Raw genomic sequence first — 25703 nt, 5'->3', positions numbered from 1 at the left:
ACTCAGGGTGCTCATGATGTGATGTTGCTTCTTTCTCAATGTACTCTTGGAAGTTAGACCACCCAGTTGTGGCTGAAACCTTTATAAAGAATTCACTGCAGAGAGTTATGGTAAAGCACAGCACAATAAATGGATAACAGTGATAAAACGCAGGGAAACAGCCGACATACTATGGTAAACATCTAAAGGTAAGCTACCTGGAGAAGTTGCTGCATTGTGTATTTAAAAAGTGCTTGGATACTGGCTCACGCTGACTGATTTGTAAAGATTGTTTACAAGGGCAAAGTTTCATGTGATGGTCTTAATAATATAAATGATACTGATAGTGACATAATAGATGCTATTGGTCTCTAGGTTCATAAACGCTAAGAGTTCGGTGTTCATAAAGTTGTTATAAAAAACCATTGTGCACATTTAAAATAAAATGAAGAAAAACTCCTTCCCACGTTACCAAATCAAAAGCTTGAAAAGGGATAACCAAGGCTTTAAAAGATATTATCTTACTACATTAGCACCAACAACGTAATCACCTTATTACAGCATTGGCAAGGATTTTTTTATTATGATATATTTATTTATTTATATTAATGTATATATTGAGATTTTTAAATAACTGTTAGGATAAAGTTTTGAATGCATACCTTCTAAATTTCATTCAAATGTAACATCTTACCTAATAGTTCACTATTGTTAATTTGTATCATTATTTACTTGGCTTACAAATGTCCTTCAATCACTGATAAAAAGTTTAAAAAGATTACTTGAAGCTGACTTTCCAAAGTGAGGATTTTTTAGAAATGAACACTAGGTGCTGTGCAACTGTAATTTTGCCTTCTGCATCTGCGAGTTAGTAAATGAAAAGTCTCTATACAAAAGCACACATATTTCATAGGGGGTTAGACTTGCAGCTGACCACAAGTAGTCCCCTTTTTTGCAAATAAACAGGGTTTGTTATGACAAAATATACCAGAGAGACAAACAGTTTTCGGTTTCTTTTTATTTGTTTATTGACAGATGAAATGGTAGCAGCATCAGTCCAGAGATGATAGACAAAGAGGAGATGTGATACAGTTTTATAAATATGTAAGCATCAATCTCTCTGAAGAGACATTTGAGGTCTTGAAAGCTAGTGATTAATTGTCATTTAGGTAGTCCAATAAAAAGTATCACATCTCCTTCTCTTTGTCTAGTTATTTATTGAAACACACGGATGTTGTTCTGTTATATACACACACTGAATAAGAAGCAGGATAACTAACAGTGAAACTAACATGAACATATACTGTAGGACCACCTAAAGCCACTAAACAATAGTTTCAAAAGCCTTGTAATGACCCTGTAGTTTAATACTATGCTACTGTAGCTATGCTACATCTCTCTCCAGACAGTTGCATGGTATCTCTGCACCCCCAGACACAAGGATCCCCCCTTTTGGTCCACCTAGGCCAGTTTCAGCACCTCTTCAACCATGACCCCGATCCCATCAAAGATCTCGTGCACTGGGGCGTTGCACATGAAAGCGCTGGTGGTCACTATCTTGTTTTTAGCATCCACGTGAGCCTCTTTTACGTGCTTGTTAACGTGTTTGCAGCCAAGCTCCTTCATCACGTTGGCTGTATTTGCATTGGGCCACCTAGAGGATAGGAGGAATAACTGTACTGTTATATACAGTATGTAAGAAAGGTATTGCCGTTCAGCAAGCTGTAGAATCAAAAGTATTCATGGCAATATATTTGGTATGTTGCAGATTATAAATTAAAACATACATAAGACTTTTAAACACACAACATCATGTGCTGCCTTTGCACATTTTCAAACTACTGAATCTATTCTGTTTAGACTACTCGTATTTTATAAACATGTGTTTTTATTACAACTTCTGTAAGCTAAAACTTTATTACCCCATTTATGAATACTAAATAATAGAACAGCTGCACTTACATTTCACACTCCTCGTCATGGCCCACAGTGAGCTCACAGCCAGGCAGGATCTTGGCTGCCAGGACAGGGGAGATGCAGCACAGCCCCAGGGGTTTGCCAGCTTTGTGGAAATCCTTGATGGCTTTCTCCACAGCCGGGTTCACCTCGCAGTCCTTCCCCTGCGTCGCCCATGTGCACAGGTTCTTGGCTACACCGAACCCACCTGAACAAAGCAACTCAATTATCATGTGAGACAAATGTGGCAGAGTCTCAAGGGATAAACTAGGTTAGCTTAGGTGTAACCCCAGCTTATATCACTGTGCTCATCCATGCCTTCATGTAGAATGGTAACTTTACACTTACTGATAGTCAATGAAAGTACCTCAGAGCAATGTGTTAACTGTGAATGTGTCTACTACCATTATTGATAAAGATCTGGCCAACTGCTACATAAAATGTAGTGAGAACCAACAGCTTCTCATTTTGATAGGAACGCCTGGTCCCTTTCTCTCTGTAAGACAGAGTGGTCCGGCTGCCCCTCCCTCTCTCACTCACCAGGGATGATGAGAGCATCGTTGTCGGCGAGTTTCAGTGTGGCCAGGTCCTGGATGTTTCCGCGGACAATACGGGCGCTCTCTGTCAACACGTTACGCGACTCCTCCGTCGGCTCCCCCTTTATGTGGTTCACCACATGCATCTGATCCACATCGGGGGCATAGGCGTTAACCTGGAACACAGCACACAAACAGTCATGAGCTACCACGGGCTACTTGAGTGAATGATCATGAATGTATTCATTTGCTTGTGCATGTTACATGACAGCTTTGCCATTAGTCTTTCCATGGAAGCCTGGGTTCAAATACGACTCAAGCAAATTAGCTTGGTGGCCTCAACCCAACTCATAGCGGACATTCGTCTCTGCTTGACCCAGGCCCAAAGCCAGTATATTATAATATGTAAAATATGACACTACATTTTTCAATACATATAGCAATTAGGGCTGTCAATTAATCGCAGTTAACTTCTGTGATTAAAGCATTCATTTCTTTGGAGATTCATTTTTTTAGCGTGCGTTAATCTCGCGTTTCTCTTTATTATTTCTTGACGTTTACTTTTTAAAAAGGTATTTTTGTATTAATACACCAGGATTTTAAAAGCATAGTTTGTTTGTGCGCTGCGTCGACTGCTTCCTGATCACCCCAGGTAACAGAGGGGCGAGGAAGTGTGTCCAAAAAAAACCAAACTCCTGCTTTGCAGTAAGTGTCTCTTTCTTTCACCGCTGATGTGAGGCAGTGATATGTAACAAAAGAATCATACCGAATGTAACATCACCTGTTTTAAACAGAATATTCTTCTCACTGGTAAAATTTGATTCTATTGCAGGTACATTTTTTTAAATACATATATTTACATATCAGTGAATAAAAACGTTTTTGGTATATTAGCGCTGACAGTCTATACTTTACCGGGACCTGAAAACTTTTCAATGCATCTCAACCTGACAAATACTGTTTAACCAAAATAATCATGTATAATAATTTACCCGTGTGTGTGTGTGTGTGTGTTTATACAGTTTAACGTGGTTTAAATTACATTAAAACACTGAATGCTCATACCTACAGATTGATATAAACCCTTAATGGATTTGTAAAAAGAGAGCAATGCCTATGATCTGTCTAATGACTACTAATATATATATATATATATATATATATATATATATACTGTATATTATAAAATAATTATTTTTATTATAAACAATGATACATATATGAAAGAAAACGGATTATTATATATATATATATATATATATATATATATATATATATATATATATATATATATACACAGTATAATTTGAAATGCACTAAGGTGAGTAACTCCATTGTGATTTAGCGTTGGTTAAAACAATTTAACAGAATGATGGAGTTTTCTGTATAATTCTGTGTAAATAAATATAAAATTATAAAGAAGGGGTAACAACTAATCCAGAAATAGAACAGTTTTTTTTGTTTTTGTTATGCTGGGATGTTTGCTGAATAATAATAATAATAATAATAATAATAATAATAATAATAATAATAATAATAATAATAATAATAATGTAGCACGAAGGCAGCTGATTTGCAAGACAATGTGAGAATAGACCTGATTATGGATTGGGGAAGGGGATGAGAGTACTCTGTAAATAATGAGAGCGTTCTCTGTGTGTTTTGGTGCAGCCTGTGTGTGAGTGCATCACTGAGGGGGGTGGGAGCAGGTCTAACACGACCAGTCAGGGATAGGGAGTGTTGGACCAATGAGTGAGGAACGGGGAGGGACTTTGGGATGTGTGTGTGGAGATGACAGTTTGAAAGAGAAGCGAGATCTGGCACCGGAAGAGTTGAGAGAGAGAGTTGAGATGTCAGGTTTAGTCTGCGAGTGAGAGGAGAGGAATGAGAGCCATTGTTCACCAGCAGCTAAAATATTATATATATATATATATATATATATATATATATATATATATATATATATTAGCTCAAAGAGCCAGCTGCCCAACGTTTCGATATGTTGTACATATCTTTCTCAAGGGAGCCTGTGTTTGAATCAAAACATTGGAGGTATTTATAGGTTTTGATGGCATGACAACTACTTGTTATTGTTTACATTCAAATCCATGATTTATTCTTACATGATGTAAGGGTGTTCTATATATACACACACACACAGCACTTTCTGATTTCTTTGAACCGCAACTTTTGTCTGTCTCATATCATGGAAACCATGCAGCTGAGCGCTACAATAATAATACAATGACAATACAATACAAATTTATATATATATAAGCCCATCTTTATAAGCCCATTATATAATAATAATAATAATAATAATAATAATAATAATAATAATAATAATAATAATAATAATAAAACCAGCTATTGAGATGGATGCAGTAATTGTATCAAGCAAATATGCAATTAATTTTTGTAATCGCTTGACAGCCCTAATAGCAATATATGCCAAGTCTGCCTACCTTCACATTGGCTCTGCTGAGGTGGATCATAACTGCTGATGACTCATAGATCTCACTCCCATCGTACACCCCACAGCCAGCCAGGATCACAGCTACACACTTTGCCATGGTGATCAGAGCTCCTTCTGAACACAAACACACAGAGGGCACCATCATTAAAGCAACCTATAAGTGCAATGTACTGTATGGAGCTCATGGGACATCGTGTGGAAGCTCACAATACCATTGCAATAGAGAGGACTGAGAGCTTCAAAAAACCCAGAATATATCCCAGAAACAACAGGACAAATGTATAATAACCTAGTAAATATGCACACTCATTTATCTAATATACTTTACAGTAAATATTCTTTAATATACTACAGTACCTACAATATACTACGATACTATATACTATACTGTGCAATATATTATATATATATATATATATATATACTATGATATACTATATTCATCATTAAGACACACACATGATCACTAACACATTCTTCAAATATATAAAAGTTTATTTTAAACATAAAACTCTTACCAGTAACGTTCCTTGAACTTGTTAAAAGGCTTGGAGAGAGATGTTAAGGTGTAGCAGAGATCTTTTCATTTAGTGTTTCCTGTTTGAAGCTGGTTTATATGCCCTGATGGGTTTTGTCTGGCAAACCCTTTGGGGGTGGGGCCTGTGTGCCTGAGTCCTGCCCCCAAGCAGAGAGGTGAGCAAATGGGACTTTCCAGGGAATCAAAAATTGCAGACTCATTGTTAGCATCAGTGTCCCTAGATCATATACAGCTTCCTTCTTCCTTGAACTGGGAGACTACACTTTTAAGACAGAATCTTGGAGAGTTCTTCCTAAATTAAATGGAATCAGAAACTGAGTCCTGTGCGATAATTCAGTAGTCAAGTAAATTAAAATGTGACTTTGCCTTGAAGTTTTACCTACTTAACAATATTAAAAATAAAATAATGCATAGTCACCATATGTTCCCAACAGATGGTGCAGCAAACCCCCAATAAATATTGCATTTTTACTGAACACATCCAAAGATGTGAAACTGCCCTTAAGCAGTGCGTTATGTATTCAAATTAGTTTTTCACATGATAATTTGTGTGAAATTTCAATTACATTTGGCTTCTAAACACCAGTCTTTTCTAAATCCTTCCCCTTTCACTGACTGGTGAAGAAAAAGAGGATCCTCTTCTTAGAACACTATTGCCACACCCAAAGTATTGTGTCAGGTCCATCTCCAGAACTTGCTCAAGACAGAACCACAAAGCAAAAGAAAAAAATCACCTGCAAAAAAACAGCTCTCATACAGCTTGTAAAGACCAATACAGCAGGTCTACCAGAGGAGGTTGTGCAAAATAATTGAAAACAGAAAATTCCTAGTGGGGTTAATCTTTGTGAACAAAAACATCTACCCTTTCGAATAAGTTACATTTTCTCTCAAAATGTTTAACACACTCACTGTGACGGGAAAGTCTTGAATGAATGCTTTTTGAATCTTAATTACCAAATTAGTAGCGCAGACAATGCTGTATTGGCCCTACAATGGCAATGCAATGGTTCTGTACGAGCACAATGATAAAACAAACTCATCCAAAATAGAGCTGATAGAATGATGCCACAGTGGTGAATTTTATTTTGATAAACCAATGGCAAGAATCAAACAATAGCATTGGTAATCAGTTTAATACTTTTTTTCTGTAATTCAGAAATAGCTGTGCCACATTCATATTTATGTTTATTGATATCAACTGGAGAGGTCCATTTTTGTGAACTGTAAGAATATGGGGATTCTGGATTTAAATGTATTTGCATCATCAGTAAACATTTCAATTTGCTGTATGTAATGTGTCAAAGTTCAACTAAAGCAAACACCTGGTGGCACACAAGTTCCTTACATGAGCGACCGCCACAGCATTCTGTTTGGATGAGTAACTAGAAAAGCAGCTTGATAAGGTGAACCATGAAGCAAAGAGAATTTTCCTGGAAGAATCAGTTTGCAGATGTTGTCATGGTGAGCAGAATGAATAATACAACAGACAGCAAAGACACTGGTGCAGGTGTCAGACAAAGACACCTGGCTATGAAGAACACCCGGGTAAAGGTCAGCTCGGGTATAAAAATAAAACAGGTCTGAACCGTTTTTTTTCATACCCGACCACAATATCGCCATAAAACAACATCAACGTATCCAGTTAGATGAACATTTTACTTGGTAGTCTCAGATACAGACATATAGCATGATGTTTGGATAAACCTAGCTAAAAAAAAACTGGTGACAACAATGTCATTGAAGTTTCTCAAACCACGGAATTACCACGTACAACTGACTTTTTTCAGTGTGCCGCTGCAAAGATGAATTTCCGTCTTTTTGCTGTCATATTTAAGTAAAAGTTTGCAAGATTTGCACTGTACAAATCCACTTGAACTTTTATATTAGCGGAAAACAACAACGTCGAAATGTTTCCAAAGAGAATATTTACCCTTTCCAGCAACAACACTTTCCACTGCTAAACATTCTCCAGTAGACAGCTTTCTTTTTATATCAACAGCCTCCATATTAATAATGTAGAATCACTTTTTGGCTGTATTTTTTACAGCATAAACACGAGAACGCAGAGACGCTTCTCACTGCACGTTTTGCGGTTTGCTCACGTGGGATCCATGATAAATCGTTAGGTATTTGCATTTGGGGCAGCAGTGTGGAGTAGTGGTTAGGGCTCTGGACTCCTGACCGGAGGGTTGTGGGTTTAATCCCAGCTGGGGGACACTGCTGCTGTACCCTTGAGCAGCAGGTACTTTACCTAGATTGCTCCTGTAAACACCCAACTGTATAAATGGGTAATTGTATGTAAAAATAATGTGATATGTATAATGTGATATCTTGTAACAATTGTAAGTCGCCCTGGATAAGGGCGTCTGCTAAGAAATAAATAAATAATAATAATAATAATAATAATAATAATAATAATAATAATAATAATAATAATAATTTGCAAAAGGAAAAAAAAAACACTCGCTAAAATGTAATAATGCATTTATTTATAAAATACTGAGCCGGCCCGGCCCGGCCCGACCCGAGCCCGAGTGCTTGACACAGAATATACACCCGACCCGACCAGAACCGACCCGAACCCGACACATACAGTCGGGTCGGGTAGCCAGGATTTACACCCAGGGATGTTTGACTGAATAAAGCCTGGGAAAGATTAGCAGTGAATTGTTTTTATTGAATGCACCGTTCAGCTGGTCTTTAATGTTTCAGTAACACTGAAAGAAGCATCTTAATCAGTAATCTAATCTGGGTGTATACATGACAAGGTAGTTTTCGCAATCAAAATGTTAATGGGAAGTCTTTGTGTGATAGTCTACCTGAATGTTAGGTGGGTTGGTGATATGTTAATAAAACCTTTTAGAAAACAATGTACTACTCTAAACACTCATGTATATGTGCATGTATTTAAGTAGTGTGATGAATTTTATCCATGCTTCACACTGCGCCCCCGGAGTTGAAGTGTCATTCAGTATTGTGTGTGGGGGAGTGCCACCCTAAGCTGATCGCTTTTTAGAATCAGCATATAAAAACCTTCAATACCCCTGTAGGTTTGAAGTACAATCATATGTTGCCTTTCAGAGCTTCATTACTCTTATTCGATCCAATATGATTTTTGCTTTGCACACATTGCCACATCGGCGACCAAATATTGCAATTTCAGTTTGAATAATAACATTGAAAACAGTGCAACCTGGTGATCAAATGTTAGAATTGCATCTAAACAGTCCCCTGTCCAAAATGTGAGTAAATCCTTTTTTGGGGTAGCTATAGATTGCACATAAGGGATAGGTTGTGTAAATGTAACCGCTTCACATTGGTTTCCTGTTGCACAACTGTCCTGCTTAAAAGCAGACATACGTCTCTGTTTAGCGCTGCTAAAATATGACATATGTCCTATGGAAATCTGTAGAAAATAAGTGATTGTACTGTAATCTCTTATGAATTTGCTGGTTCCACTGTATTGGGATTGTTGACTCATACACCAAATTACTGAATTTTCTATATTCCATTTTGTACCCTCAACCCAAATAACACAAACATATGTATTTATTTACCCACCCAGACAAAATGAATTCCACAGGCAGGTGAGGTCACACTAGTCTGTCTGAGGTAGCAGTGTATTTTTTTTAATTATGTATTTAAATCAGTATTAACAGAGACTTCTTAAGAAATAAGTTGCATGTTCTACACTAACTTCCTTATTAAAACAACCTATCCTGTTGGGGAACTGATGCAAATGTTTTACGGTGACGGAAGAGGAAGGATTTTTCTTTTTTTTTTTTTTCTGTGTTTTAGAGTGACGTTCTAGTGGGAGTCTTTCTAATCAGCAGCACTATATAGATACTGGGGTGGAGAAGTTTGAGCAAGTTAGTATCCTGAATTCAACTGCGAGTGTCCGCGATGACTGAGCCGCGGGTAGAGATTGAGTCCCTGCATTTCTCTGTTGGCATCCTTGGAATATCCGCAGGTAGGAAACTATATGAACCCAATGTCTAAGTTGTGTTATTACAGAATTGAACCCCGAAGTTAAAACCACAATGTGAAAATAACGTTGTGTGTGTGTCATACTTAACTTATTATACATATATTAAAATATCCCTTTCAAGACTTACAATTGCTTTTTTTTTTTTTTCAATTTTCTTTTTTAACGTGTTCTGTACTGGGTTACATTTTGTCAAAACATGGCTTAGTACAGTACTTTTTTTTCTTGCCCAGTAAATTAATAGTTTATTTTAAACTAAATGATTCAGTCAATGTAGGGATATAGTATGTGAAATATTTAATAATTTATTCTTACGACTCTTAATTCAATACTTGTATTATTTTATTATTGTGTAATTTAGTCTACCTGTGTAAATACAGTCAAACCCGCTTATTATCACCACGGCCAAAAGGGGACACAATCTTGATAATAGTTCCGTTTCTGTCACACTCCGGTTATCATCACTCAGCCATACACCTGATTTCCACCAATTATTCAGGCAATTAAAAACATAGAATTTCACGTTTTACATGCCAAGTACCTTTCTGTTCGTTATTTAAATGTAAAGTACGGTAGCAGAATACGGCATACAGCACGTTGAACACTAATTAATCGGTACAATACACAATAAGGCATGTGTTGTAACAGCACTTGTTCTGTGTGTTAATGGTTATTTCGACAGATTTTATGGTTTTCACCGATAGTTAACTGCTATTTGTGATTAACTGTTCAGTCCATTTGAAATGATATCATGCAACACGTCAATGATGTATGTATAGCTGACAGTCTACCCTACACCACGACTCAGTCAAAATCTCTTTTGCAGTTAAATTAATTGTGCTGCAGTGGTACTAATTTATGTAACTGAACTACTCCGTTTAATATGCTAAGAATAATGTAGTAATGTTTATTTCTGTAACAGGTTAACCACTTTGCAGTGTTTCCTTATTTTTGGACGTTACACAATGTCTTGTCATTCTGCCTTTGTTTAAGAATTTGTTAAGAAAAGGTGACACAATAACGGTAACAATTGCTTCCTTCGCTAATGATTTTGAAATGCATGTGTAGTGTGAAAACCAATAAGCAGGACTAACGACTAGTATATAATGTCTCAATACTCCCAGGTGCCCTTTTGCTGTTGGTAAATGGCTACAGTCACACCCAGACAGGCCCATTTATTCCAAGCACTGCACTGGGAATCTTGCTGCTCATCGTTGCTGCACTTTTGGCCTATGCAGGTAAGTGGTGATCGCCACAGGCTCTGCAGTACACTTCATGAATAACTAGGGTAACCCATGCATGGCAACCATTTGCGGCAATATTAATTATGTCAACCACGAGCAAACATGTGGATCACATGAGCCGCACATGTTACTTGTATATCTATAGCTTTATCCCTTCTGGTATCAGTGTCTGATGAACCCTGCAGCATTCATTTTTCTATAAACTACAAGTGTATGCTGTCAATTGGGTGAAAGTAATGTTATACAAAGTTACCGCTTGATAAAGATACACAGCCATGAGAGATAACATTTACAAGTGGGTAACCTTTTAATCTAAATAGCAAAGTGACTTTAATGAAATACTTGGACGACAGGTGGTCATCTTGACTGTATACTAGGGTTGGCGCTGACTGCTGTGTTTATCTCTCCACCCCACCCCCCCACCCCCCCTGCAGGTGTGAGACGGAGCCTGAACCATGCCCCTCTGTTTGTGTCAGTGTTTCTTACCATCTCAGCCCTGTGGTGTGGCTCAGGACTTGTTCATATCCTGGCTGGGCAGGGGGTGGTGGTGGGGCAAGCTGGGCTGCGTGATGCCCTGGTTCCAGGGCTGGTGGCATTTACCCTGGCTCTGCTGATAATAGGGGTGGTGGGGGTCATGCAGAGGGAGGTTGTCCTGTCGGTCATCTCCTTCGCAGTGTGCCTGGCATGTGCACATGAAATTGCTGGGCTGTATGATCGCTCCTTTGGACAGGGGGCCATGGCCGCCAATTACCTGCTGGTCTGCCTTTTGGGAGCATACTTTGGCACAGGGCGGATGCTCAAATACATCACCAAGAGCAAGCTCCAGCTACCAGGCACCGGCCTGGTGAAGAAAGACAAGCTAACAGCCTCGCAAGCTCAGGACAAGAACGACATTGTGATAACTGGCCTGGTGATGAACCTGCTCTCAGCCAGCGTCTTCGCCTGTTCTCTGTTAGGGGTGGTCTCCACTCTTTTCCAAGGTCAGGTTCCATGGCTGTGGACAGCTGGGGTTTACCAGATTGGGGTGTGCATCCTGTCTTACCGCTGCCTTGACACACTCTCTGCCACCTTCTACGGTTTCACTTCGGTACTGAAATTCGCTGAAGGCTACACCCTCCTTCTGACTGTCTGGAGCCCAACTGAGCCCTATTTCCCAGTCCCCTTCCCTGCTGTCTTTTCCATCCTATTCTTTGTGCTGGCCCTTTTCATTACCCAGAAGAGTCTGGCAGATGGGCTCTACCTCCTGTTCTACGTGGCCTATTGCATTGCCATTGCTGCCCAGCCCCAAGGCTTCTTCCAGGGAGGCACCCAGGGAGTCCAAGCCGCCATTTTCATTGTCTCTGCCATCATGGTACTTGTCTCTCTCCACAACATGGCATCACCTTGGAGGATCCCCACTGGAGAAGGGCTGGTCAAGGCTTTAGTCTCTAGGACCAGTGCCTTAAACCTACGAGAGCAAGATAAGGACTTGCACGCACCCTACTTGGGTTACTCCAAATATGCTGATGCAGAAGTGCTAGGCCATGCCTGCAGTGTGCTAGCTGCCTTTGCCATTACTGCAACTGTCGGCCCAAGTGGACCCCTGGGCATCGTGATCCTGCCCTGGGCAGTGGTAGCTGGTGGAGCCCTCCAACTGCTGTCTGGCTCGGTGGCATTCGCACGAGGCAAGACCCTAGAGAGCACGGCCTTCATCCTCTATGGCATCATGTGGGTGGTGTGGGGGCTGACCAGATATGGCGGTCTTTATGGTGCCACAAGGGGCTTCAATGTGGCCGTGGGCATCATTTGCTTCATGCTTTTCAATTGCTTTGTGATGGTGGGGACCCTCTTCCTCAGCAAGGCCTGGTTTGCCTATGCTCTAACTTTCGAGCTCATCCTGATCAGCTTCCTGCTGGACGCAGTCAACGCGCTCCCCTTTGGCTACGACATCGGGGTGACCATCATCTTCGGCCTGGTCAGCTTCTACTGCTTCCTGGCCAACCTCTTCAACAGCAGCTTCCAGAGCCCCCAGCTGCCTGTCGGCGAGCCCTTCATCAAGCTGAGCGGCTACGGGGGCGGCAGTAGCAAGTGTCCCCATGTCCCTGCCAGGAAGGCTACCTCTGTTCAGAAGATTGCAGGTACTTTGACATCTGTGGTGATGAGGTTAAACTTTATTATTACTCATTAACTTCACTATTCTTTATATTAGCAGGGATATCTGAAAGTGAATATAAACTTTTATCCCCCCTGGTTTCAGACATCCTAAAGAACGGTGGCACCTGTGGGATCCCCACGGACACAGTCTATGTGCTGGTAGCTGCTTGCAATCGGCCGGATGCTGTAGAAAAGGCATACAAGTAAGTTTTTACAGTGGTTACAGTATCCCATGTCTTATCTTATCATTCTATCTGTGTATTATTTCATCCATCTGTCTTCTGCCTTTTAATAGGAGCCTTAATCATGTACAATATTATCAACTTGTCTTATCTACTGTATACTTTCTTCCCCTTACTTTTTAAGGCAGCTCAGACGTATAGTTGTATTGCAGTCACCTTCACAACAGCTGAAACAACAAATATTAGACGTGAAAGACAAATTCATAGGTCACGACCAGCTCACAGATATGGGTCATAGAGAAATGAAAACTTATGTAGTAAAGATTACGTTTACCTTGAGCACTTATGTGTACAGTTTGATGTCTCGGTATGCATTTGCCTAAACTTTGCCATTTTTCTGTTCCAGAGCGAAGGTGCATGCTCAGGACCGGCCCATGTCCTTGTGGATCTCCAGCATCAAGCAGTTAGAGCCAGCCAGACACCTCATTAACCCACTGCTCTGGGACTTCATGGAGGCAGCCTGGCCCTCCTCCATCAGCATGGTCATCCTGCGAGGTAGGAGGCACTGTAGAGCTGGGTTGGGGTCATGTACCGCTAGGACTGGGTGGGTAAGGATTAATCTGATTCCTACATTGGTGGCTTGCATTGTTTATGGTTGGTCTGTCTTTGCTTTGTACACGGACAGACTATCTATATGTAGTAAGTGAACTGTGCTTCCGTTCTGTACTACACCCCAGTAGTTCTCTGCGTTGGTGTTGTCATGCTCTGTTAACAGTTGGTGCTTGTTTTAACTCCTAGGGAAATGGCTTGAGTGCTTTGGTCTGAAAGACTCAGCGAAGTACATCGGCACCCCTCAGAGCATCGCCATCCGTAACCCCAACTGCACCGTCACCACGCACCTCATCGACTTGGTAAGGAGTGTTGGTTTAAAGGTTGAGACCAACTGTATGAGGTCAAGGCCTAAATCCCTGAGCTATATGATAATACCCCTGGAGAGTCTTATCTAAACAAACCACTTCTTTCTGGACAGGTGGGTCCCATTGCAGTGACGTCAGCAAATCCAACAGGAGAAGCAGACACTACCCACCACAACCAGGTCTACGCTAAACTGGGAGATAAGGTGGGGCAGCTGAGATACAGTAACAGAGATACACACACATATAGAAACAAACCAAGCTTGGACCAAAACACTCAAACAATCCCAGTATCAACAGGTATCTGTGGCAGCTTAAAACAGTTGGACTTGAAAAAGAAAGAGTATGACTACACATTGATGTCGTGAATTAGTAAATAAGGAGTTTAAGCAGCTACATTATTAGTAGTAGTTGTTAACGTGTTATTAGAGAAGTCGCTTGTTTTCTCTCGCAGGTGGATGGGGTTTTGTGTGATGGGCCTTCCCCGGAGAATATTGCCTCCACCGTTGTGGACTGCACCAAGATAGAAACCGGGAACATTGGCTTCTTCAGAGTGGGCATCTTCCCCAAATCCCAGGTACCTCCCTGCCACCTCGGACAGTGTGGGCTTCAGTGGTGGTTTCAAACCATTTTAATATTAGAACTTGGCTTTGTTGTCTACTGTTATATAAAAACAGTGAAATATAATTGCAATGGTTATATCACAACTGCTAAAATTACCCTTATAACTCTTACAATTGTTGGTACTTCACAGTGGTAGGAACCAGTACACACTGGTAATTCATAGCACCAGTATCACATTGGTACCAGTGTGCTACTGTATCATTACCATTGTGCAGTACTGTTGCCATTGCTGGTCTGCTAGGATTCATTCTGGTTAACCATTCTTGACAGCATTGTGATTTCCATTTCAAAATGGTCTGCATGGTATCTGTGTATTTCTGCTGAAAGTTATGTTCTGAATCAAAGGTGCTGCAAATCTTTGAGAGGGTTCAGAGAAAACACAAAGGAGGAGGAGTGGACAATACTGCCTTCGTGACTGATATCGCTGAGGAGACCACAACCCCCGAGACGGCTGTTCGCTCCAAAGGAGAGCTTAGCTCTGTGAAGGAGGAGGTCGAACTTCAAGAAGAGGGGCAAGACAAATAGGGAAGTCTATAGGAATTTCAAGGCTATTATTTCAAAGATTCTGCATAAGGTGAAACATTCAAGAACAGGTTCTTATTTGAAGTGGATACCTGAGGATGAGGATGCTCACAAGCTATATACTCCTAAGAAGTACTCAAACATACAGGTATCTTATGGTTGAATAGCAACTATTGTGACATGTCTGCTTGGCTGAGCTAGCCTGACTTGTTGCATAGGTAAAATAATATTACTGTAAATAAGTAGACCCAGCTACTGTTCTCTGTCAATCCTGCTCACTGTATATACTGTATAGGCAACTGCCTTTGTAAACACACACAAAAATGAGTGAAGTCAATATGTTCTTATTTAGATGTAGGCAAAGCAAATATGCTGTTGAGGTATACGATTGTGTTGAGCTGTCAATCTTGGCAGGGGGCCACAGGCTTAATCCTATGAAAGTTTAATTGAACATAATAGTAGTGTTGAAATAAAGGAAGCTTTAAAGCAGATTGTACTAGTTTGTAAAGCTATTCCAGTTATCATTTTATGCTTTCTGAAGCTGTCAATGTGATTAATGTCTGTGAGTTTGTTTTTTTCAATGTAGCTTTTTATTTATATATATAATTTTTGTATTTCTTTTTTAAGTGTTATTTCAGGATTACACAAATAAAACACCCACACACGGTTTGCTAATAACTTTTGGATGTAACTCATAAAGGAACAGCAACATTACAGTCAAATTGTCTCCAGCGAGAGACAATTACAGTTGGAAGTCAATAGATTATTTGAATAAAGCTTTTATGTTTTTTACATGTGTGTGTGGTCACTTTGTTATTCACTAATACAATTGAAGAGTTGATGCTGTTTATCAGATTAACTCTAATATACATATACTAGCTTTCAAGACTCTTCTTCAGCTGTAGAGTAAGTGGATATTTAAGGAACCAGGTGTTCAATTTCCACTTACAACAGACTTGAAAGCTAGTGTTTATTATTATTATTTATTTCTTAGCAGACACCCTTATCCAGGGCGACTTACAATTGTTACAAGATATCACATTACTTTTACATACAATTACATAATTTTTTACACATTATTTTTACATACAACTACCCATTTATACAGTTGGGTTTTTACTGGTAAAGTACCTTGCTCAAGGGTACAGCAGCAATGTCCCCCACCTGGGATTGAACCCACGACCCTCCGGTCAGGAGTCCAGAGCCCTAACCACTACTCCACACTGCTGCCCTTTGAATTGATATTGCCACTATACCTTCATTACCACGGTAAACACATCTGTTTCAACAAATGTATTCTGGATTAAAATTTTACACATTACGTTATAAACATTTACAAATATATTTAGAGTACTGTAATCATAGATTTGTGTACTGTATATTGTATTTGGGCTCAATGTAAATCGAGTGGTCAAAATATAATTCACTCATCTTTTTGAAGAATATATTTTTTTGAGCCAATACCTATAAAACCGTCTGAAAAATATAGCGTTATACGTCCCCATGTGTTGCTACAACTGTTTAAATAACGTACATGTCATTTTTATTTTCATTCTAAACATCCTGACAACATTTTACACTTACAACTTGAAAGTCTGTTTCAAAGATCTTTTCAAAATGGCCACTCTGGTGCACTGGGGTTTGAGATCTGTCCTCTAAATCACTGCTAAAGGAAGAGCGATTAAAAAACTGGAACAATGAGTATTGCTGATTTTAGAAATACTAAAATAAACAAAATAAATTAAATGGCCAGCATTTCGAATTGAAATATTTTTCTATGAAATTCATTGAAACTATTGTAATTTAATTAATTTTGTTTCTTTTAGTAACTGACACATCATGAATAGGGTCCTGCGTTTTACGCGACCTGTTTTTTTTCAATTGTAATTCAACTGCTATCCCCTAGATGTCCCTGCAGCCACTCCAGTTATAGTAATCGAATTCACAATTAAGAAATCAACACATTACGCTTTGACTAATTAGAAAAATAAAAGCTAATTATGATGAGTATAAATGGTAACTGAATAAACTGATGTGTTAAAAGAAAAATCGAGAGACCTAAACATGGAGTCAAAGACATTGTAATCAAAAAGCATTTCATTGAGTGAACGCACGCGACAATATCCACCTGGTGTTCTGTACACCGATGGGTAGAATTTATTTTGCACAACTTGCAATTTATCTTTGGACCACACTCGAAAGTCAACAATAGACCGACATTTATCATCAGAAAAACACAGAAAACGAAAGGCTGAGATTGACTGATATGAGACGACGTCCTCCAGTGAAAAACGTAAGGGGAACGGAAATTATGAACGCCGATGAGATGTTATTTTAGATTTGACAGAGGCAGTTGTTTGTGCTAATATTCCCCTGGAAAGAATTGATAATCCCGTGCATTTCTGAACAAACGTAATAAATGCGGGAGCAATTCCTACAGCAGGTCAACTGAGAAGGGAATATCTACCCCAAAATGCTGAGTTGCACAAGATGAAAATTGTACAACTGGTAAAGACGTCTGACAGTATATCTGTAGTTACTGACGAGTCTACAAATGCAAAAGAGCAGTATGTTTTGCACATTTTATTTGTTCTCCAAGGACTATTGAATACCTTTGAACTGAAAGTAATATTAGCCGATACAGTTAATCTGTGAATTACTTATTGGTGACACAGGGCGTTGTGAAATGTTTAAACGCATTTAAAGTTAATTTTAATAATGTGACTGGATTTGTCTCTGATAATGCCAGTTACATGATCAAGGCATACAATGACATTCTTCGAGGTTTACTGCCAAATTCAATACATTTGACTTGTAATGCCCACATAACAGCCCTTGCCAGCAATATCTGGGCAAATAATTTTCCGAAAGCGGACAAGCTGGTTGCAACCATTAAAAAAATTGTTCAAACATTGCCCAAGCAGAAAACAACGTTTTAAAGACCACCTGACAGAGGCAATCCAGCAAGAAGGCTGTACTTTTCCCATAAAGTTGCCACCTAAGCCATGCATAACACGATGGTGCACTTGGTAGTCTGTTGTTGAATATCATTCCAAATACAGGCTTTGTGGAAAAGGAAATACACATTTCACCAAACACTGGACCTCCAGAAATTGCTTAAAGATGTGTAAAGTTTAAAATCTCAGCTCTCCCTAATTGCGATGCATGCCAAGGCACTGGTGGATCTGATTCAGTGGTTTGAAAGCCATGAACTGAGAGTCCATCAGAGATATAATAAAGTTGCAGAATTAATAAATACATACCGAGCAATGGCACAAGAGGTACACAGCACAGACGCCGCAATAAACAAACTATGTGTAAAAACCTTCCTTGACATTTCTGAAAAACTGATTACTACATCCCGGATCAATGCAAAAAGAAACCACGTTCTTTTTCAACCAGCTCATAACTTTCTGATGGCAGTAAGGATATTCGACCCACAATAAGTGTGTAGTTTGGATCTGGAAGCCTTCCCATTATAGTCTATTCCAGAATTTGATGCTGACTGTAAATCAGAAATGGACAACTACCTACCATATGCAAAAGAAAACAGCAGTAGAATGACTTTGAAGTGAATTAAGTTCGGATTAAAGCTGAAGAATTATTTCCCAATTTAACACGAAAGGCTAAAATATATTTGTCAGTTGTTACCAATTCTGTAGATGCTGAAAGAAGTGTTTCTTCTTATGGCCAAGTTTTTACAGAACAACGTCAATCTATGAAAGAAGGCCAGGTTAACCAACTGACGATGCTTAAGTTTCATAGGAACATTTAATGCATGGGACATTTTCTTTCATGAAACTGTAAGTGACACTTAATGTGCTGCTTGCGAACAACCTTGCATTATTATTATTATTATTATTATTATTATTATTATTATTATTATTATTATTATTATTATTATTATGTTATATTTGTAATATGTATGTTACAGCATTGATGTTATGATTTCAGTATTTTATATAAATTGTTCTGGGAATCAGTGTTGTTTTTTAAAATATTTTGTTGACAAATTATGTGTTCCTAATAGTAAACTGAAACATTTAAATTATTTATTTACACACTCTAAGAAATAATATTGAATAAGATGTATTAGTAATAAAGGGATGCATGACTAAATAAATGTCCGTAGCTGCTGCTGCCGCCTAATCAATGCGTCAATGCGCGTTAATAGAATGACTAATTGAGATGATTAAAGGAATCAGGAGATTATTAATCAATAAGTGATTTAATTAAGCAGACTACATGACCACCTTGCGGTGGGAGGAAGTGCAGCCTAAGAAAGCAGGTTGCATAAAACACAGGGCCCTAATCACGAAACATGTTGCATTACAGTGGACAGGGACAAAAAAGCTGAGAGAAAACAATTTGGATGGCAATCATAAAAGCTGTTCACCCAGAGATGCATTGATCTGAATGCATGGAATGAAAACAGGTTTGAACCATATACTGTTTTAAATGTATGCCTTTGGAATGTCAGCAGCCAATCAGAATGCTGGACATTTTCAAGCCATTTTATGTTTATTTTTATGTTCAAAGACATGATGTAAGCATGCACTGTTGTTTATTTTCTCTTGTTTTTCCTTTCAATGACTTCTTAAAAAATAAATGTATAAAGCCCCAAAAGAAATTAGAAAAAAACTCCAACTTGAGCATCATTGACTAATGTATTTGAACATCAGGAAATGTAGGGTTATTGTAATATAATACACTTGTTTCTCTTCCAGTAATAATCATTTGTACCTGGTGACCCTAAGCAGCCAATGTTGTCAAAGCTACTGTACTGTTCCCAGAAGAGTTCAGCTTCCGTCAGGCATCCTCTGACACCTTGGCAGTGCAAATTAATCATTGTTATATAATCCACTTGTTTCATTTTCTAGTTACACAATGAATTTCCTTGTTCCACCCAATACGGTTAATGGGCAGCTCTAGTTATCTGTCATGCATTAGTAGATTAAATGGAATGACACAGCAACACTCCTCCTGAGAGAGGTATTTTCCTGTCAACACCTTTCAATGCATCTCTGTCATAATGAATTTATCACTGTGACGAAGTGCCCGCCCCTGTGTGTATTTTGTGTGTTATGTGTTGTATGTTGCGTGCGTGTGTTAATGTTGGTGTATAGTCATTGGTACACGGGATATAAATGGGTGTGTGCAGCACGAGTATTTAAAATGTAGATTTGTATTTAGGCACGAGGAGGGCACAAATCACTTCACGTGCTGGTTAAATGTAATATGTGAGCACAGGGTTGCACGTAATTCATTCACGTGCTGGGATTCAAGTGAATAATTAATTAGTAATTGAATCCCAGCACAACAGTATATATAGACACATTTTCTTTCACTCGGAGTTGTTGTGTGTTCGGTGAGTGGAGAACGGGATTGGAGACGGAGGTAATAATAATAATAATAATAATAATAATAATAATAGCTAAAATCTGCTCACCGTGTTTGTCTGTGTAGTTCGTTTTGTTTGTCTATTTATTTTGGCGCAAGTGCCGTGTCCTGTGTTTTTGTTTCAAACCTTTTATTTTCTGTTCTGTTTATTAAATGCTGAGCGAAAGCATTCGCTCAGCTCCACCAAACCACAAGTTTCTGTCTGTTTATTTCCTGCTTCTGGTCTGACGCCACGCACTCCGGCCGTCTTTGTGACAATCACCCTAATGTTTTGGGGTTTTTTTTCCCTCCGTATTGACTTCATTTTCCAATAAGGGCTTCCAACATGACCTCCTGACTTGCTCTAAGTCCTACAAGGTGTGTGTTAGACATGAATGCTACCCAGGTTGTCTGCTTGCAGTCCTTCTTCTCTCTGCCCTTGCTGCACTTAAGTCAGGCTATGTTTCAGATTGTCAGAAACAGCAACTGTATTGAATGTTATCACATGAAGCAGCAAAGCTGCCACCTTTATCAGAAACCTGTAACAGGTTTGAATATTGAGTCGTCTCCAAATAAATACACCACTCTACAAGGTGAGTTCTATATTACAGTTTTATATTCCTCAAAAATAAGCACAGAAACCGTACAGTAGTTATAATACACTCCCTGTCATCTACTATTCCATATGCAACATGAAATGGTTACCATGGGAACATAAAGAACCGAGATGGGGAGGCACATTACCATTTAGTTGTGCATAGGTTCAAAGTTGAAGTATAGTGCATTGAAGGCTGTACAACATTGAAATATTTCCCCCATTTCAATTTTAACACAATCACCCAAGAGGGTTATTTCCAGAAGCATTTTCTGGAGTAGTTAGTAAGCAATTATTCATCTTAGGAGGAACAGCAATGGATCATTATACAGAATACTATGAAATTAAACAGGAAACTAAATGAAGATGATAAAAAATAGCCTTTTAAAATAACATGTTACCAAAGCCGCAACAAAAAATGAAGTATAAAATAATCTTGGTGGAGGATAATCAGAACAGATCTATCATGTTTTCTTTTTTCACAATGGATGTGTTATATGTGTTTGGTACTTTAATATTTATGTAGCACAGAGAGAGTATGTACCTTTGCCAGTTAGACCCCCCTGTTTATTTATTTCGCCAGAGGCTGGCTAGGTATGTTTCCTGGTCCAGGGTCATTCCCCAGAGCTGTGAATTCCCAGACGGTGTGCTGATGTTTCGCTGGAAAGCCATGATGGATTGACATTCTCTTGCCAAGAACAATAACACAATAAAAACTGGTCATTGTACAGACCTAGGAACAAGAACACAATTGTGTCCAGTATATAATTAGGCAACAACTTGGCTGTAGGCATGAAGAGCATCTGTAATGGGTTGTTCCAGACATGACTAATTAATGCAAATGACATTCCTGAGGTGTACTGGCCCATCTAGAGAAGCCCATACTCTACCATTATGTGTCACCACACCTCTGGAAACTTAAAATCAATTGTGTCATTGGTATCTGATGGTGAAGTTGCACATCCAGTTCTGTGTTATATAAATGCTTGGATTAGGTAGTCATTTACCAGAACGTTTAACAAAAAGTACATAACTGACCCAAAAAACATAATTAAACATTCCTCAATGAGACCAATCTAAAGACTTTAGAAACCATTTTTGACAGCATCTTTTAATTATATATTTTTATTCTAATTGAAGTGCCATCCAGCTATTTACCTCCCATTTCTCCCCTATTTGAAATTACCATTGTAAATGTAACCTCATGGATGTAACCCACAATGGTGAGGAGAACTGAAGCCTGAAACTAAACATCTCCTTTTACCTGGTGACCCTAAGCAGCAAATGTTCCCAATGCTACTGTACTGATCCCAGGAGGAGAGGGTTCAGCTTGGTCGCACTATCAGGCCTCCTGTGACACCTGACCATTAGGGATTGCAATGGAATGGTGAGAAAAACCATCCCCAGACAAGTTTCCCTTGCCTGGCCTATGGGAGCGAAAGATCCGATGGTAGCGCTCCTTGTGAACCTCAGCCTAGGTCAACCAAGTGCCCAAATTTTGAAGGACACAGGTACTGAAGGTATTTCAGAGTAAATAAGGAATGTTCTCAGTTCTGTGTGTATTAATTTACACCGGATATACACAGTATGCCCTATGCTGAGATATTACCGAAGACATTCTTCAGTTTGGCGTGTTAGTTTGTTCATGTCAATAAAGATTTGCTGTTTTTTGGTGTAAGTTCTTATTTTCTGGTTTTATCTCCAGAATCCCTCAAATATGTTGTAGACTAGTGTTCATGGATTTTGCTTATTTGGTGACACACTAAAATAAAATAAAAAAATATTGTCTCATTTTAGAAGATACATTATTCAGAATAATGAAAAGCACGGTACCTTTGCAATATCCTCTCTATAGTACTATTTTGGCTTTTCTTGATCTGAGATACATTGGTAAGAATCTTAAAATAGCACGTAATGGGTATGAAAAACATGTCTTCTTCCTGAGTTGTGAATTCCCAGATTCCTTTTGTGGTTGCTACACAAGACAGGAACATCATACATACAATATTATCCTTCTTGAGTTTGACAAGTTCAAGGAGTGTCATAAATATACTTGTCTGGAAAGTCCAGAAATCACAAACACTCTGCTGTTCAGATTCATGACAAACCGTATTTTCTTAGTGCTATTCTTAGCTCTTGGTAAAATAGCTGAAATATCAGCGATGTTAGTTTGGGACTATGTTATACAATGTGACTGTGCTGTGGAAACGGTGAAAGGAAAACTGTTTTAAATGGTCAAACTGTATTGTATAATAAGATGTTTCTGTAGCTTTTTTTGCAGTTGGAATGGGTTCTGGTTGATGTTGTAATAAACCTGGTGAAGTTACACCTGGAACTCAATGTTATGTGCAATGCCACGCAAACAGTCGCATAGAGGACGATTGAGGTAATCAGCGACAATCAATTCAATGCCCTCCCCTCTGGTGGCAAATCGCCAGCAACAGGCTGCTCCATTTTCAGTTCATTGAGGGTCTGTTCCTTTTCCCTCAACGAATGTCCAAATGGAGGGGTATCGGGATCCCAGAAGTTCCCCGAAAGCGCGGTGCCATCCTTCCCCCGAATTGTTTGTGTGTGGTACGTGCTGCTCCACCGCATCGTAATAGTTCCACATATCTGAAATACAGAATTATATTTGAGGCTTTGTGTACAACTAAAATGTAGATAGCCGCCAGAATTAACATTAATAATATGAACTGGTTTAAATTATACATTTTATTTAAAGTTCAGTGCAAACGTTGCATGTTTATAGTCTGTGGGGGGAGGGTGGTTATTGTTAAAAAGAACATGAATGGAAAGGAAATCAATATCATAACCCTGACCTGCTGTGTTTATTATTATTTCTATATTTTTTAGTTAGCGGCACTGTATCAGTGATATAGCTTATTGTATGGTGGGGAAGCTGTTAGTGAAATACTTTATTTAAACTTTATTCAACATGTTCTGTATTAAGGTGGCTTGTTAAGGCCATGGAGAGAAATATTATATTAAAGTTGCTAACTTGGCAGTTGCTAACAGTTTTGTAATCACATTTGCGTTTTACTTATTTTTATGTTGATGTAACACAGTGATGGTCTTGTAACTGTATTCATTTTTGCTTATTTACTTTATATATTTTGGAACTGCACTTTAGTTTATTAATTATGTACATTTTTATTAATTCGATGTGAGCACTTGTATTTGTATGTCTGCCATCCCCTCTTGTAATTAGGAGTTGTTTTGTTTTGTTCTTTCCTGAAGCCAGGGTTATTATTATTATTATTATTATTATTATTATTATTATTATTATTATTATTATTATTAATAATAATAATAATTATTATTATTATTTTTTTTTTTAAGTTTTATTTTCCAACCGAGCAGATATTAGTGTGACACTGGAACTATTTTTGTTAGAGAGGGAAGCAGAATTTCATTTCACTTTGTTTTGACTTTACTTATTTATTTTGGTACTGTAAGCCAAATGATAATAAAAAAAGTGCTTTGAACATGAATTGCTTCTGAAGTGTCCTTTATCGAAACTCTGCATGGAAAACACTTCTTTACTGAAGAAGAACAACTTGTTAAGGTAATGTGTAATAAAATAAAAATAATAAATAATAACAATAATAATAACTTGAAACAAACCAGGCAGCTACTTCACAATAACTTAAGACCCTGAATGCATCTCAGGCAGGCAGCAAGTATAGCTACAAAGTTGTGCGCAGTGATGCGCTGTAACGGGGCTCATGATGGAGGTCTGTCGCTGTAAAGGTGTCTCGCTGTATTGGGATACGCAGTGGTGGGGTTGTGCTGTACTGGGTCATGCGGTGGTGCGGTTGGGCTGTACTTCTCAGGGGTAATTCTCAGGGGTTTGATACATCTAACTTTTAATAGTGAAATATATCACTGTACCCATCCTAGTTCAGGTTTCATCCCAAACCTTTTTGTCTGTATTTAGTATGTTCCAAACCTAAATTAAACAGCTGAATTCAGAATTACTTTCCTTTTATCAAGCTGTGCGCCTGCTTAGCAATGCAGCATAATTTTGAGCTGTACTGGACTAGACTGCTGTACTGTGTAATTGACTGGTTTAATGATTTATATCTACTGTCCTTAGTTATAATGAAAAGTTGACTTTTTCTCAGCTGTCTGTCGATACACCTAGAACTGTCTATGATGAAAGGTGAGTAAGAGACCGATTTGAGTTTAACCAATTAAGAAAGTCTGAGTTGCTGTAAAACTCAAGTCTCAAATCCAGATAACACATAGAGGGAGTTTTAATGATGTCCTCAGTGAACTATGTATAGAAAGTAAAAATGTCAAGGGGAAATGCCTGAGTGTACCAAAGATGCGTTCAGTCTTCAGCAGATGTATTATATCAAGCTTTGGCAGGAGAATATATATGCACTGACCGATAGTTAACCTATGGTATATATTGTAAGGTGATGGCTGGGACATAAACATATTGACTTGTTTGACAGAAATTGGTTTATGACCAATTTCATGAGAAAAGCTAAAAGGAAATAGTTAAGGGGCCTCATCTTATTTTTAAACATGTTTTCAGTATAGATATAAGGGTAGTGAGACATCCCAAGATGATTCCAACACCTTCAGATCTCCTATCCACCATGTGAAGGAGTCATATACCATCACCTCCCAGC

The 25703-nt window shown here is 38.6% G+C and overlaps 2 protein-coding genes across 2 annotated transcripts; one reads left to right on the top strand and one right to left on the bottom strand.

Moving 5' to 3' along the window:
- Positions 1-980: 980 nt before the first annotated feature.
- Positions 981-5599, bottom strand: LOC117963488 (glutamine amidotransferase-like class 1 domain-containing protein 3, mitochondrial). The gene is made up of 5 exons (XM_034903731.2): positions 5466-5599; positions 4937-5061; positions 2476-2647; positions 1942-2143; positions 981-1633 (listed from the first exon to the last, which is right to left on the bottom strand). The coding sequence occupies exons 2-5, from the start codon at positions 5042-5044 to the stop codon at positions 1441-1443; spliced, it is 675 nt and encodes a 224-aa protein (XP_034759622.2). The 5' UTR covers positions 5045-5061; positions 5466-5599; the 3' UTR covers positions 981-1440.
- Positions 5600-9302: 3703 nt separating this feature from the next.
- On the top strand, positions 9303-15881 carry LOC117430385 (uncharacterized). The gene is made up of 9 exons (XM_034050376.3): positions 9303-9455; positions 10595-10708; positions 11149-12831; positions 12951-13050; positions 13436-13584; positions 13828-13940; positions 14060-14149; positions 14398-14520; positions 14913-15881. Exons 1-9 carry the CDS (start codon positions 9389-9391, stop codon positions 15090-15092), a joined length of 2619 nt encoding a protein of 872 aa, XP_033906267.2. The 5' UTR covers positions 9303-9388; the 3' UTR covers positions 15093-15881.
- Positions 15882-25703: the final 9822 nt, after the last annotated feature.

This window comes from Acipenser ruthenus, chromosome 26, assembly GCF_902713425.1.
Source record: "Acipenser ruthenus chromosome 26, fAciRut3.2 maternal haplotype, whole genome shotgun sequence".
Taxonomy (NCBI): Eukaryota; Metazoa; Chordata; class Actinopteri; order Acipenseriformes; family Acipenseridae; genus Acipenser; species Acipenser ruthenus.
This window is presented reverse-complemented; position numbering and strand designations above follow the sequence as displayed.